This window comes from Arachis ipaensis, chromosome B09, assembly GCF_000816755.2.
Source record: "Arachis ipaensis cultivar K30076 chromosome B09, Araip1.1, whole genome shotgun sequence".
Taxonomy (NCBI): Eukaryota; Viridiplantae; Streptophyta; class Magnoliopsida; order Fabales; family Fabaceae; genus Arachis; species Arachis ipaensis.
Window position 1 is genome coordinate 115,013,322 of NC_029793.2, and position 16,196 is coordinate 115,029,517.

The 16,196-nt window shown below is 35.5% G+C and overlaps 2 protein-coding genes across 3 annotated transcripts; both read left to right on the forward strand.

The window, feature by feature from the left end:
• LOC107619179 lies at nt 3,388-15,181 on the forward strand. The gene is made up of 9 exons (XM_021112392.1): nt 3,388-3,500; nt 10,469-10,594; nt 11,616-11,796; nt 12,121-12,511; nt 12,918-13,153; nt 13,231-13,446; nt 13,547-13,639; nt 13,737-13,838; nt 14,644-15,181. Exons 2-9 carry the CDS (start codon nt 10,488-10,490, stop codon nt 15,019-15,021), a joined length of 1,704 nt encoding a protein of 567 aa, XP_020968051.1. The 5' UTR covers nt 3,388-3,500; nt 10,469-10,487; the 3' UTR covers nt 15,022-15,181.
• On the forward strand, nt 3,507-7,698 carry LOC107618945. Of its 2 annotated transcripts, XR_002354576.1 has the most exons (4): nt 3,507-6,083; nt 6,164-6,475; nt 6,565-6,670; nt 6,739-7,698. XR_002354576.1 is itself a non-coding variant. In XM_016321139.2 (3 exons), exons 1-3 carry the CDS (start codon nt 3,727-3,729, stop codon nt 6,596-6,598), a joined length of 2,703 nt encoding a protein of 900 aa, XP_016176625.2. In that variant the 5' UTR covers nt 3,507-3,726; the 3' UTR covers nt 6,599-7,698. The 2 variants fall into 2 exon arrangements, 1 of the variants encoding a protein (XP_016176625.2); XM_016321139.2 differs by having other exon boundaries at nt 6,565-7,698.

The following is a 16,196-nucleotide window of genomic DNA, read 5'->3' on the forward strand; positions in this document are numbered from 1 at the left end:
AAATAAAATCCACATGGTTTATTGTTATTTGTCCATATTTTAAATATATCGATATGTATGTATTTATTATCGTACCGTAGCAAACACAAAATTGAAATTTCCCCCAACTAATGAAAGTAAGATGTCAATTTCTCATGAATTTATTTTCTTTTCAAAATAAAAGCACTATTCTCTCTTTTAAATTTATTTTAAAAAATATCTTTATTAGAATTATATTACAATTAGCATTTAATAAATAATGCATAATTATACTAATTTAAAAAAATATCTTAATTATAATTATATAAAAAATTAAATATAAATTTATAATTCTAATTGCTATAAATATGATACTAACGTTTATAGTAGTAAACTGATATTGCAATAATTAATTTCTATAAGTATTTTTGTACTACTAAAAGCTATATATAGTGTTTCTTTATGGTTAGTGAGTCTAAATCTAAGAATCAAAGCATTTTTTTTCTAATCTGTTATTCTTCTTTGATTGGGCAATTGTTTCTAAAGAGCTTTGTAGGTCAAGTTCAAGTCACATTCCCTCCATGTTTTCTACGTTTGTCCGAAAATATTTGAAGTGGAGCATATAATGAGATTGAATTTCCTCAATTTAGGTTCAGTTTTGAAAAATTTGTGCCAACCTTGAAGATACAATTCAAAGATTGGTACTATATTTAAATTTTCTTCTCTTAAACTTTTTGTATTAAAAATAAATTTATAACATATTGTGATTTTTTTTTAGAAACTACCGACCTCTAGTGTATTAATGCAATGCCATTGAGGAGAATAAAAGTCAATTTAATTTGACAATTTTAACAAGAAGATAGTCTGAATATGTACGAATTCTAAATGTTCGATCTTATGATGTTATTTCGGTTGGTTGTTACGAGAATGACTCTAATCTATACGTATCTAAAGATTAGAATAGATTAAATATTATTTAAACAATTTAGTTTTAATATTGGTAGTTGATTAAATTAGTTTTAGAAAAATTTAAATTGTTGTCTCAATTTATATATTATGACTATTCTTTTTGAATATGTTATTTTTAAACTTTTTAATATGATTTTTTTTATTTTTAAATTTATTTTTCTTTTTGGATATATATATCACCTTTTTTTTTGTATTTAAGATTAGTAATGCAATTATTAAGAGAAATATAATTCATCAATAAATTAGAATGATTAAAAGTTTAATTATATTGTGTGGACACAAGATTGATTAATTAAGATTAAGGCGTGAAAAAGAAAAAAGAGTCACAATACGTGGTTTTGTTTTCTTGCTAATATATAAAAATACGTGAAAGAAAAAAATTAAAATATCATCATTTAAAAAAAATTGTTAATCATGCATATGAAAAGAGATGGAGGAATATGTATTATTCTTGTTCCCTGCAGAAAATTAGGATTTTCAGTTAGATTTGTTGGTCAAAATATTAACTAAGTTGTTAGTGTGTTTCTCACAAATACTAAATTTCTATTTGTGGAGTTTTATAACAAAATTCTTTAAGTCATGGAATACAAAAAAAACAGGGCTAATATATTCGATGGAGGGTTGGTGGATTGCCAAATAAAATTAGCAATGTTTATGTTTACCAAAGAATTACTTAATTTTGTTTTCTCAAATGTGATAATGTGATTCTTCTGCAGTTTATTTTTTTTTTTTTTTTATTTGTAAATTCATTACTTAGTAATAATTGGTTACTTAGTTGTGATTATTTGATTATAACGTTTAATTAATTGGTGTTAGTTTTTTTTTATGAACTGTGATATTACTTCTGCAGTTTGATCTCAGTTCAAGTGAGAACATTTAAATTCCTTTTGAACCTTGAGATGTGTTTTTCAAATCTACTACTACTAGTACATTTCAACAAAGATGCATTTGATATAGTTTTACCTGGATTGGATTCTAGCAGCAACTAATTTTATTCTGTTGCATTAACAAAGTGGTTTTTTTCCAAACCTTACAATAAAAATCTATTTGGTTAACACTTATAAATCAGTACTATGATAAAACCTTTCTTTTTATTATTGTGTTTCTTAAAACTGCCTTCGTTTTTTACCTTCAACTTGGCTGATTTTTTACTAGCATGAAAAGTGATCTAATGTTGACTTTTTTTGGTATTTATTGTGCTGTCTATTTATTTTATATGTAATACTAAATGTAATCTTATAACAACTATTTCAAGGTGTTTTTTACTTATGCACACACACAGTTTTCAACATCGTGGACATGATTTTTTGGGTGGTGCTATTTTATATGAATGTTTTCTGCATGAGAAGTGTTGAACATTAGTGGTCTGTGATGTAAAAATATATTATTACGAAGTTGGCTGATATCATTAGAAGAGGTGAAATTAAACTTTGTGAAGCTGAATTTGTTATTTTATTAATTATGTATTGGTACATAGGATTTTGCTGCATATTGGTTAAAATAGCTTAGGACAAATTTAGAGTAATGCACTTGTGCCATGCTTATACAGTGCTACTCTGTTAACTCTAAGCATATAAATTTCAGATTGAAAAAGGCCAAAGGGCTAAAGTGATAGTGTCCCAATTCTTATATATAACAAGCTGCTTTATCAGTGTCTTTTTTCTTCTTTTCAATTGGCGAATAGAAGATACTGTTAGTACAATATACATCTGTGTCACGACACATGTTTGAAATGCTCATCTACATGATGCATGGGCTTCACACACAGCTTGTGCCTTTCTTTCCTCTCATCATTTACCATTTTTAAATTCCTGTACTATTGTTATCAAGTTAGTCATAAAATGGGGCTTTTCTTAAATAAGTAGTTAATTAAGAACCCATCTTTAAATACTCTTTGTTAGCTAGTAAAGAAGATTTTATTATTTTTTGTTAATTAAACAAATATTATAACTTTATGCCAATAATTTAAGGTTACGATTTAGATCTTATAATAAGTTAATTTTTTGTGACCAATTTTATTCAATAATTTTCATTGCTTTATGATTAAGATCAATGATCAATCATGTACTAGATCACATGTAGTTTCAATTAATATATAATTTTATAGGCATAACCAAACCAATTGCTTAGCTTTTCAACAAGTAAAGAACAAAAATTCTACTCTTTCTATCTCTCGCATTAACAGTTAATACCAAGAGCATATCATAAACTAATCTGTTTCCTTTTTCATGATAAATCCATTTTGACCTCCACTTTTGACTTTCAAATTCCAAACACTACCGCAGCATATAATCTTTGTATATTACATTAGTCTTGAATTTATTTTTCCACTATACATGATGCCTGTTGACAATTTGTTATGCTTATACTAATTCAAAAAATTCAGTGCTATTTTCTTTTTTCATGACTGTTTAGTTATAATTTTTTTTTCATTATTTTTTAAATCTAACTTTCATTTCTGTTTTCTTTTTTCAATTTTTAAGGAAACTTTTATTTTCTTTTCACTTTTTGGACTTGGAACCAGCAAATCTTTCACCCAGTAATTTTTTAGAAAGCACAGAATTTTGCAATGAGTAAGCCTCCTCCCCAATATCTTTCGTGTGCTACATGTTATCTGGGATGCAAGTAAATTTTATTTCTGTTTCCGTTTTGAGTTATTCCGTCGCTCCCTACATGGTTTTGATTGTAATATATTGTCGAGTTTATTACATATGGTACTCTCCCATCTCATAATTGTGATAAATTGTTATTGGTTCTCTTGACACACCCCCCATTTCTCCCTTATTTTTTATAAGTTCTATGTTTTTTTACTATTTTGTTATTTATTTCTGCTATTTCATTTATTTAGACATTGATAAGAGCTGGATTACAAAGCCACGAGGGAATGTAGAATATAGGAATGGTCTAAATAGATTCCTTGACTTTGCATTTGCCAATGCATCATCCGATGGGATGATACATTGTCCATGCCCTTTGTGTGGGTTTCGGTGTTACCAAACTAGAGAAGACGCCTACGATCATCTTTTGATGAAACCCTTTCCCCCTAACTATACCTTTTGGTTACATCACGGTGAGAGGATCGTAGATGAGAGATCCAACGGTAGGGAAGAACTAGAACCCATTGTAAATTCAGGAGATCAAATGCGTGACATGGTCCACGACGCATTCAACTTGCCAGGACTGCAAAATGAGGATGAAGACTCGATGAATGGGCATGTCGGAGACGTTGCGGAGGGGTTGCCGTACCTATCTGACGAACCTAGCCGCGAGGCTCGTGCCTTTCACGACTTGCTGGAGGATGGCGAGCAGGAGTTGTACCCGGGATGCTCAAAATTCTCGAAACTGTCTTTCTTGGTGAGGCTGTACCATATCAAGTGCATGTGCGGAGTGAGCGACAAGGCTTTCGGTTTGATTCTAGAGCTACTGGGGGATGCCTTTGAGCATGCAGGGATTCCGAAGACGTTGCACGATGCCAAGAGGATCATAAGGAAGCTCGGTATTGAGTATAAGAAGATAGATGCATGTCCAAATGACTGCATGCTGTATCAGGGCTCCGATCAAGACCTGTCTAAATGCAAACGGTGTGGAGCATCCAGGTGGAAGCAAAAGACCCGGAAGAATTCCTTATTAAGGATCAACGCCGTTGTCAAGAAGAATGGGAAACCTCTGCCGGCGAAGATTCTCCGTTACTTTCCTCTGATTCCACGGTTACAGCGATTATTCATGTCCAGCAAGACATCCGTGGACATGTTGTGGCACAAGAGAGGAACCAATACTGACGGTTCCTTGAGGCATCCCAGGGACGGCGAGGGTTGGAAAGCATTTGACAGGAGATATACTGAATTTTCTCGCGATCCGCGCAATGTTCGCTTAGCCCTGGCCAGTGATGGCTTCAATCCTTATGGAAACCTCAGTTCAAAGTACTCAATATGGCCAGTGATTCTTATTCCGTACAACCTACCCCCATGGATTTGCATGAAACAAACCAACTTCATTCTCTCTATGATTATTTCTGGTCCTAAAATGCCTGGTAATGACATAGATGTCTACCTACAGCCCCTGATCGATGAGCTGAAGCAGTTGTGGGCCGGTGTTGATACGTACGACGCGAGTGAGAGGAAAACATTCAAGATGCGAGCTGCACTGATGTGGACTATCAGTGATTTTCCTGGCTTGGGCAATTTATCTGGCTGGAATACTTACGGCGGGAGAGCTTGCCCCACGTGCAATTTGGATGCCGAGACTATGCGACTCACCTTCAGTCAAAAATGGTGTTATATGGGTCATCGTCGCTTCTTGAATCGCGATCACAGATACAGACAGGATCGGAGTAGATTCGATGGCAAGGTAGAGGATAGATCCCCACCTACCAAATTGACTGGTAGGGATGTCCTGAGACAATTGGAGGGTGTTCCCGTCTCACAAGGCAAGGTGCAAGCGGTGGGTGGTAAAAGAAGGCGCGGACAGCAGACCGTGGTGCAAGACGAGTCTCCCTGGAAAAAGAGGAGTGTATTTTTTGACCTGCCGTACTGGGAGAACAACGAATTACGTCACAACCTTGACGTGATGCACATAGAGAAGAATGTATGCGACAACATTGTTTTCACCATGTTGAACGAGAGCGGTAAGTCCAAAGACCACCTAAAAGCTCGAAAAGATCTCCAGTTGATGGGCATCCGGCAGGATATGTGGCCACTTGAAGGTGGAAAGTATCCCGCTGCAGTATTTACCATGCGGAATCCAGAGAAGGATGTCTTTCTTAGGACAATCAAGAATGTGGTCTTTCCAGACGGATACTCTAGTAACATCTCTCGCTGTGTTGATTTAAAACAGCGCAAGTTATTCGGCTTGAAGAGTCATGACTGCCATATTCTAATGGAACATTTACTGCCAATTGCGTCAAAACACGTGTTGCCCACCCCAGTGTCCGCCGTCTTGGCTGAGTTATCAGCCTTTTTCCGACTAATATGTAGTAAATCCATAGATCCTCAACAACTTCCTCTCCTTCAGGATCGTGTGGTCCATACTTTGTGCCACATGGAGATGATATTTCCACCTTCCTTCTTTACAGTTATGGTTCATCTAACTGTGCACTTGGTCGAGGAGGTACGTCTCGGTGGCCCAGTGCATTATCGGTGGATGTACCCAATTGAGAGGTATTGATCTACTTAAGGTTTCTCGACCTGTTTTATTAGGACAGCTGTCATCTAGTAATTTATATGTTATGTTCTCAAAGGTACCTATGTCGTCTCAAGCAGTACGTGCGTAACAGGGCACAACCGGAAGGATCGATTGCAGAGGGCTACTTATCCGAGGAGATTCTCACATTCTGTTCGAGATACCTAGATAACGTCGAGACTAGGATCAACCGACCGACGCGCGTTGATGACCGGCCGACCGATGCTCCGCCGTGCGAGATTGCCAATATGTTCCCAGAGGTTGGAAAGGCGGTCGGGGCAGCTTCATTTTTTACTCTAACAGCAACCGAAAAGCATCAAGCACATCGTCATGTACTGGTCAATTGCATTGCTGTAGAGAAATTCTTGGAGTAAGTACAGAGACTGAGTTCTAAAATTATACAGTGAGCCAACTTGGTATTGGTAGTACTAAACTTGAACAAACTTTTTGTATGCACAGTGAGTACAGAGCCATGACAAAGAGAAAACTGTGAAGTAAAACACGGTCCCAGTCTCAGGTAGATAGTGCTGTGCACAGAGGATTTTCCAACTGGTTTAGACATCAGGTAATCTTTAATATCTCAGGATCCTACTACCATTCGATGCCATCTTGCCTCTAATTGTTCAATGCCAGGTCCCATTTGGAAGCACCAATCATTCGAATGAGTTGCAGTGGCTCGCCTGCGGTCCCCTTGCTCAGGCCAAACGCTATCAGGCTTACAACGTCAATGGATTTAAATTTAGAACCATGTCGAGGGAGGAAGGGATGAAAACACAGAATAGCGGGGTTTATGTCACTTCAGATACTAGAAGTTATGCAAGTAAACGGGATGCCAATGTTGCTGTTGGCGGGGTCTCGTATTACGGCAAATTAGTAGACATCATCGAAATAAATTACAGTGGTCAATTCACTGTAGTCTTGTTCAAGTGTCTTTGGGCAGACACCACGTCAGGCAGAGGCATCCGGCAAGACGTTTTGGGCCACACCTGTGTCAATTTTGCCACTCCGATTCACACCGGTGATCGAGAAGACGATGAGCCGTATATATTGGCATCTGAGGCGCGTCTTGTGTTCTACGTGGAGGATATGGTGGAGAATGGATGGAGTGTAGTAGTCCATGTGAAGCCAAGAGATTTGTTTGACATGGGCGAAGAATATGAATATTGTGAGGTAGACCTTAATCCACAGTCCTGTATGACTAGCTTGCCTGAATTTGATGTCGAAGGCCTGCGGTTGACAAGAGACGGTGATTTAGAGGAGTCCACTAGTGAAAGGGTTGAAGATTGTGATGAGGCCGCCGATTCCTAAAACATTGTTCTCCATCATGCATGTATCTCATATTCATTGGAGTTCTGGATATATACTACTATCATGATTCACCTACGATAGATATTGGATTGTATTTTAGTCATATCAATAGACAATAGGTTGATTTTATAGAGTTATTTGAGATTTTTTAAAACTTATCCTCTCATATAAAGCTCTTTTATTTAACTAGGTCTTCACAATGCTGTTCTCTCTCCTTCAAGACTTCTTATAATCACATTTTTATATTGTTCTTGTACATTCTTTCTATTTTTGGTGGACTATCAGGGAAATTGGAGAGCAGAGACTTCTTTCTCATTACCAGAAGCCATTTGTTCGCAGAGAAGATGATAGATGCGTCTCCATTCTCTTCGTTGGACCATGCAACCTCCTTTGCAAGGCAGTTGTGGTTCAAAGAGTCCTGTATACAATCATGGTTGGATGCGTTCTCTGGACATAGTCACCTTTATCGAGCCATTAGTCATGCGCCGGGTTCAATGATGAGGGTTTGTTTGCTGTTGCCCAGTTTCATTTTTTAAACCCTTTTCTTATTCGTGGAAAGAAACCATATTCATGTGGTTATTCTAAAATTTTAGGAAATGCTTCAATGGGACCGAAAATACCGGGCTAAATTTGGGTTTGAGTTTAGAACAAGTACGGAAACGTGGTGCTCACAGGAAATACTTGACGAGGTGAAGGTAAATATTCATGTTTTACTTTTCTTTGCCTTGGCATGATGTGCACCTGCTCAAGTTGGGTTTCATGTTCTACTTACTGCTCAATGTTTTATAATAAGAAAAAGTGAAATTTCTTTTTTTTCTAGCTGCAGTACTTATACATTTTGAGTTATGCTTCTTTGTGCAGTCACGCTATGAGAACACTCTTGTTGTTGAATTGGATATTGCAGCACGGGAGGAATTCAAACTCATAGCACATGGTCTTGAGCGACTATGGGATAGTAAGAAAGACTCGGATTTTGTAATGTTTATATGATCTGTTTCTATCTAATCCACTATAAGCTTGACAAATCTAATTAAGAATTATTTAATTAACACATACATGAATTCAGACTTATATATATATTATCACTCTAACTAATTTCATGTACATATAAGATTTTATCGTTTTTATATCAATTCTAAAGGTGCCAGGCCTAGTTGAGTTGCATAGAGTCTCAATCCCAATCTGCAGCTTATTTGAAGTAGGGGTCACCCCTTGGCTTCACTAATTGTAATCCCAATGTTGTCTGATTAAAGAAGCAATTGATTCTAAATGTTAAGCCTTTTGATTAGTCAATTCACACACTAATTCATCCTAATCCGAGCTTGTTTGGCTACGTTGCACCTCTCAGGAATGTCTCGAGACAATATACAAAAGGAATCTGAAGACCTGGTGGAGGTGGTTCCAGATTCATTGGAAGGAGAGAATGTTGTCTCCTCCGATATCTCTGAGGGCGAAGATTCTGCTGGACGAACGGCTTCGATGCTGTCCTACGACCTCAATAGAACACCCGAAGAGAATGAATATCCTTATAGTGGAATGTCTCCCGAGAAGAAGAATGCGTGGCACTTGGCTATGTGGGCAACAAGATACTTGAATCCTTAAGGGGAAAGCTTTGGTTTAGGTGAAGAACTTCGAGGCCGGTTGCATATGATAGCCGAGACAAAACTATGCAATATTAATTAAGGAGAATATATTTTCATCTATGATTTTTCATGCCACTGTCTGATATTTAATTTTTTATGTAGTTCTTGTTTTAAAGATTTTACTATTTGGTTAATTTACTATACATGCACTATTACAATATCATGAAATATGGATGACTCATTGCTAATAAGTATGTTAGTAATACTTATCAGATATATACTTATTAAACTTGCTCACGACAATTGACACTTTCTTTGTTCAATAATTATATGGACAATATAAATCTAACATACTCATTGTCAGGTTTCGTATAAATATATTGAAATACTCAAACTTTATCTATTGTTATCATTTTAGCCAATTTTTTACGTTAATACAAAGAGAAACAAAAAAAAAAAAAGAATTAGAGTGTTAAATGCACTTGGCTATTTTGGAGATTTTAAGAAGAATAAAAGTAAATATATGAAGGAACTTAAAGTGATGATTTTGAGTTTTTTCTTTTTAAGTTGTTACTGCTTCTAGATATATTTCCCTGTTAACAATAAAATCCAGGAGTTAGCCTAAATAACATGCACTTATTTCGAAAGAAAATTTTCACATGAACATTTTAACCACATATATATGAATCAAAATATTCTTCTATACAAATCCACAAAGTATTGATCTCAGCAAACACAGTCATAGCCAGTAGACCAAGTTTGGGTATTTCTTTGGTGGTGCTGCCTGTTTCAATGAATTTTGATTTCTATAGAAATGGACAAAAGAAGATATAATAGTTTTCGTAATTAAGTTAGTCTAAAAATATTATGATAGGGTATTTAAAAAATTAGAAAGGAGCAAGGTTGATTAGGCTTATTGTGGGTGGCAGAGGAGGTAAGAGAAATCGAAGTGGAGGGATTAAAAGTAGTTGCAAAAGCAGAGAGGCCAACATTATAAGCTTCTTGTTTTAATCGGGTTTACCGACTCCATAGCAACATCTTTCAGAAGCTGCACCTGGCTTCAACTCTTCATAGCACAATGCAACCAAATAAGCCTCCAATCTCATCCTTCGGTTCGATGGTGTTCCCTCATTTTCCATTTGGCTCACAAATAAGTTCCTATTGTATGTTGGTGCAGCCTGCAATGTTGCTTCTGCAACATCAATGTCCCCCTCTGAAGGCCACCCTCTTTTTGGAACCCTAATTTCAATATCATTGAACACTAAGTTTGCAATTTCAAAGGGCGACTGCATCTACCTGAGCATATAGCATCTTGTTGGGTATTTCTATTTTGTTATATTTTACCTAATGGGATTTCATTTGGGCTGTTTTTGTATGCAAAGAAAGGGTATGCATTGAAAGAAAATGGTGAATTTGTTTTCGATGAGAACCTATAGAATTGTTTCATGGTTTCATTTATGTCGTTCTTGAAGGTGCCAGCTGAAGGAGGGTATGATTCTTGAAGAACTGCAAGGGAGCTTGGTGACGCGACTTGGATGTTCGATGAAAGGCCAAGCTGAGAGTCATGCATGTTGGATGTTGATCACTGCTGGAACAAGGTGATAAAACATTGTTGTAATTTCATCTATGTAAACTTCGTTGCCTACTTGGATTCCTATGATTTTTGTGTCTGGTAGGTAGGGTTCGATGTTGTTGCTCTCCCATTAGAAGTGCTTGTTCAATATGGCATTAGAAGTGCTTGTTTTTGTATGGATGAATTTCACTTCACTTAGATTGCGGTCTAGAATCACATAACAGTGACAGTTATGGCCTGTTCTCTATGATTTCTGCATTCTAGGGCAGTTTCAATTTCATTTCAATACAAATCAAACTTCTTTGCCCTTTTTTCCTTTGATTGATATCAAAGTTGGTGAAGCTAAAAAATTCATGAGACATGCAAAAACAACAACAAAACATGCATAGAGAGAGCAGGGAAATACAGGGAGATAGATAGATAGATAGATAGATAGATAGATAGGTATGGAGGTTTGGTTTGCCTTAGCAGCAAGGGCTCGTCAAAGTTACTCGTATTTGGATAATTGGGTAGTCCTTGTGTTTATATTTTGATCAATATTATGATATTAATTTTCAGATAATTTATTTATCTAATTATGTATGAAATATGGCATTTATAGTTATGCAGTAATACAAGTTTGAATGAGTGAGCTATTAGATAGGGATGCTATATTAATTGGTACAATAAGAATACATTTTTGATATATTCGATACGAGAATAATATCCCCTTTTTAATAGTAATAGAGGTCACTATAATTTATATTTATCTGAAAATTATATCTTGAAAAAGATGTGACAACTAATTTTTGGTTCAGATATAAAAAACCCCTATATTATCATTCCTATGTTTATATATACATTAACACTCCCCGATACTTGTACTTAAGGCGGTGTGCAGGTGTGAATTAATAAGGACATGCCTTTGTTACACATGGCTGTTTTTATTATTATTATTATTATTATTATTATTATTATTATTATTATTATTATTATTATTATAAAAGAGTGGGAACCCAATTTTTCATACTAACAAATTGCTAAAGCCAAATTTGAGATGAAATAAGGAACGGCGCCCAAATTCTTATTCTCCCTTGCGAGACTCCATTTGAACCTACCTCCAGCGGTGTCTCACATAGTCCCAAGCAGTCGAAGCCCCCTCCTGACGAAGGCCTGAAACCTATTGCTTCTCTCGTCTATCGCAACCCTTCCACTTCAAAGCACTGCTGTCTCGCTTTCTCTTCTCAGGTAAGGGTCCGTCCTCTAATTATTTCTTGTGTATTTTGACCGAAGCATGAGTTTACCTGGACATGGCAACATGCATGGCTGATATAATTTGCTCATAGATGACCCAGGGGTATAGTTCATGAACCTGCATTGTCATAGGAGCATGTTGCTAAAAATTCTTCTGTTTTTGGAAACCTCGTAATTCTGCCGATGACGTAGAAATAAAAATAACATGGATTAAAAAACAAGTATTGGATCTCATGAGCTGCTTGAGATTATGAATCCGAGATAACAACTATGGACCATGACTATTCATATTCCTTTTTGTGTGCTTGTTGGTGTCAGGATTGTAAGATGGCCCGGAAAGGTCGATTCACGAAAAAATCAAAGTTTGGACCAGGGTTTCAGCAACCTCAAACGGAAGCGAATGCGACGTCGGACCCCCACCATGATGGCTCTCAAATTCACCCGAACAGTGGGGATAGTGTCCCTGCAAGCGGTGATTTGGTTTCCGCTACTTCACGCCCTTTCCGTCCCCCGCGAAGTGAACCAGGGCCTGCTCCACAGATGAGCACAAACAGTGTCCGGAACTCGCTGCCAGGCCATCTAAACTTGGACGCTAATGCAAATGAGGAAACCCTTCCTGATGAAGAAGTTGACGACCTTCATGATGCTTCTGGAGCTCAGAGCCGCAGAGGACGCAAGACTACAGAGTTTTGGGCGGTTAAGACCATCGGTATGGTATTTAATTATTTTTTCTTTCATCAACATGACTTAGGCTCCATCCATTATTAACTTACAATATACTCTAATTCGGTCATTCCAAAATATATTATGTGAGCTATCAAAATATTTTAAAAATATTCTGAATTATTACCCTAATTTAATTTTTGCCTCCCACATTTAAAATTAATTTTAAGTTTGTCATTGTACTTAGTTTTTTACAATAAAAGTCAATCAGTTTTTGTTAAATTTTTTTCAAGTGCTGCAATTCTGTACCAATTTAAACATGTTTTATGCTGGTCTGATCCATCATGCTTCCTTTGCTAGGCGCACAATAAGGTATTATGTTGAAATTATTATGTTATATAATAAATTTCTGACATGCTGTTTACAACGTAAATGTTATGTTTGGCTTATAGATTCTGACGGCACAATCAAGCCGGCAAAATTAAGCGTGAGGGAGGCTATGGAACGGCCTAACGGTAGGAAGATTGTGCTCAGGTTCAACAATGCAAAGCAAGCTATTGGGGACGAAGCTGGACTGTTGAGTGGCATGCTTGGTCTGCTGGGATCTGATTTTGGAAAATTTCCCATCTGTAGAACAAGTTGGCGTGAGATTACTACGAAAGACAAGGTCTATAACGAATGTGTCAAGGTAAAAGTTTATACCCCGGGTAAATTAAATCTGCTTATTTTTACAATTATTGATTATTATTATTATTATCTGTGTAGCAAATATTCCACTTTGATGAAGACAGCGAAGGAATTATAAAGAAAAATATTTTGAAAAGTATGGGGAAGTCTTGGAAGGAAACAAGGCTGAGGTTGTATGACCGTTTTTATGAGCCAACATTCACGACTGAACAAAATCTTGAGAATCGACCGCCGGGAATTGATCGAGAGCATTGGAGATGGTACCTTGACTATCGCGCCAAACCTGAGACGAAGGTAATATACTGTATCGTTGTTACACAAGAATACCAATTATGTTGCATTGAGTCCTTTTCTATCATATTCTAATCGCCCTTTGTCTCGGATGGACCAATAGGAGAAGTGCAAGAAAAACGCGGTCAATCGATCAAAACAACAATATACTCACACTGGCGGCTCGAAAAGTTTCGCACGGCGGATGGAAGAAGAGGTACTCTACTTGTTTTATTTAGTTATTGAACTATCTCTATGATTTAATTTTTATTGATTTTGTGAAAAATTTCAATGCAAAAACTTTGTTGTTACAGTCGGAAGAACAAGGAAGGATAGTCGGTAGAGGGGAGTTGTGGATCAAGGTGCACAAGAAAAAGGATGGCTCATATATCAATGATGAAGCGAGAGCAATTGGTGTAAGTACTACTCGTTAATTGCAGCCTATATTTTTAATAATTTCTTTAATTTATAACGACTAAGATATTTGAGAACTAATTTAAAAAAATAAGTGATCTTTCAAAAACAAATTTGACTATTAACTCAATCTTTTATTCCATGTCTGGCGGTATCCAATTATTTACATTACATATATCTAAAGTATTAAGGATATGAATAAGTGCAGACAATAGTTAGTTGGGCACACGTGCTTATTATTACCATGCATTACATCCATGTCAGGTTGAAATTAAATATCTTCGAAGCAAAAATATTTGTGTGTGATTTATTAACGGGTGTACTTATAGTATATTTATAATTAAGGTGATCTCTTTAAATTTCAATATTGAGAGCCGATGTGTTTGACTGGGTGTGCGAGGAGTTTTGGTGGATGACACGGGAGTCTACCACCATATATGAGTCTGGTCTTTAGTTAATTAGTAGTCTTGCTTGAACAAATAAAATAATAATTTAACTGACTATATTATCTTAATCTACTAGAATTTTTATTACTATAGCCACTTTCTATTTTTCTACGTAGAACCTACGGAAACCACTGGTGCTTCTCTGATCCACTATCATTAGCTTTACTTTGCATTTCATTTACTATCAGAAATCAATTTTAATTTTTCGATTGTTTGTTATTTTTGTTTTCATTCGCCTTTGGATTTTTTATTGATTGGGAGTTATGTGTAATCCTAAATTTTTTTGCTGCTATATTTGTGTGTTTTTTATCATGATGTAAGTGATAAGTTAGTTGAGGAGATTGCTAATTTGTGTATGTAGGAAAGAATTGAGGAGATCGAGCAACATGATGAGTCTTCTAGAATGTTGTCTCAGAATGATTCCATTGCTCAGGTTTTCGGAAAAGAGAAACCGGGCAGAGTACGTGGTGTGGGTTCTGGACCGACTCCTAGCCAACTCTTCGGTCCGAATTCACATGCATCTGGCAACGGAGTCCAACAAGAGGAGACTCAGAGGAAGCTGCTTGAACTGCAGGCAGAGCTAGAAGGCGAGAAGTTGAAGAGAAAGGCGATCGAGGATGAGGCAGCATCAGATAAGAAAAAGTTGAAGGCGATGGAGAGTGCTCTAATTTATCTGTTTCAACGGCAGGGTGAGGAGCTTCCCCCAGAAATCGCTGCAGGGATGAGTTTCGTGGAATGATAGAGTGAAAATAGAATATTAGGATTTTACCTTATTTTGCATTGAAGCAAACATTTTATTGAATTAGACTGAGCAACTCTACAGAATAGATTTATTTACTTCGTATTTTGATGGATAAATAACTTTGTTTTGCTTATATAGTCAATTTTGTTTTTGCTACAAGTTTAGCTTCTATTTTTGTTGAAAATACTCACTTTTAAAATAATAACTCCCTATATAGCAATAATATATATATATATATATTTTAGTTTATTATTTTTCTATCACATGACATATTTATTATTATATTTTAAATTTAGAGTTTTCTTGATCTAACTATTAGTATTATTAGTAAATTTTTAAAATTATTGACATATTGTTAGTATATATAATAAGTAATAGTAAATTTCCTTTCATGTTTATCATTTTAAAAATTTATAATTTACACATAGTCTTTATTCTATTTTTTTTCATATCTAATGACTATTGACTACGATCCTATCAATAGTATCACCTATAGTAGATTATACAAAGAGAAAGTATGGAAAATAAAGACAAGAATTATAAGGTTATAGAAAGTCCCATTCAAGTTTGACAAGAGTAAGACGATTTACATAGAAATAGTTCTAATAGATGATAAGATTAGTTGATTCATTTACTAAATTTTTTCTAATAATGTTAAGTTCAATTTATAAATAGAGTTTAATTTTGACGCACTGACAATGTAAAGCATTTTACACAGTCGTGCAATCACATCCGTTTTTTTGGATGACCATTCACACGGTCAATGTGAAAGGTATTTATTTTTATTGATGTGTCATTACGTAATTGGATGCACGTGTAAAACTACTTTACACTGTCAGTGCATCAAAATTAAATTCTTATAAATATTTGTAGTTCATATTTTAAGTTAATTTTATAAGTACACCATTTCATAAGTCAAAGACAATTTTTTTAATAGCTTTGTAAATGCTAATAGCTTTTATATTTAATTTATTTTGTAATGCGATAAAATTCATTGTTCAATAAAAAATTATTTGACAAAAATATTTGAGAATGAATTGGTAGAAAGAAAGGTCTATGTCTTCTCAAATTTTGAGATTGAGAAATCAAGCAAAATATATCTTCTGACTGTACATAGGGGAGGCAATGGGTAGGGTGGGGGGTAGGATTTGGATCCAACCCTAACCCTACCC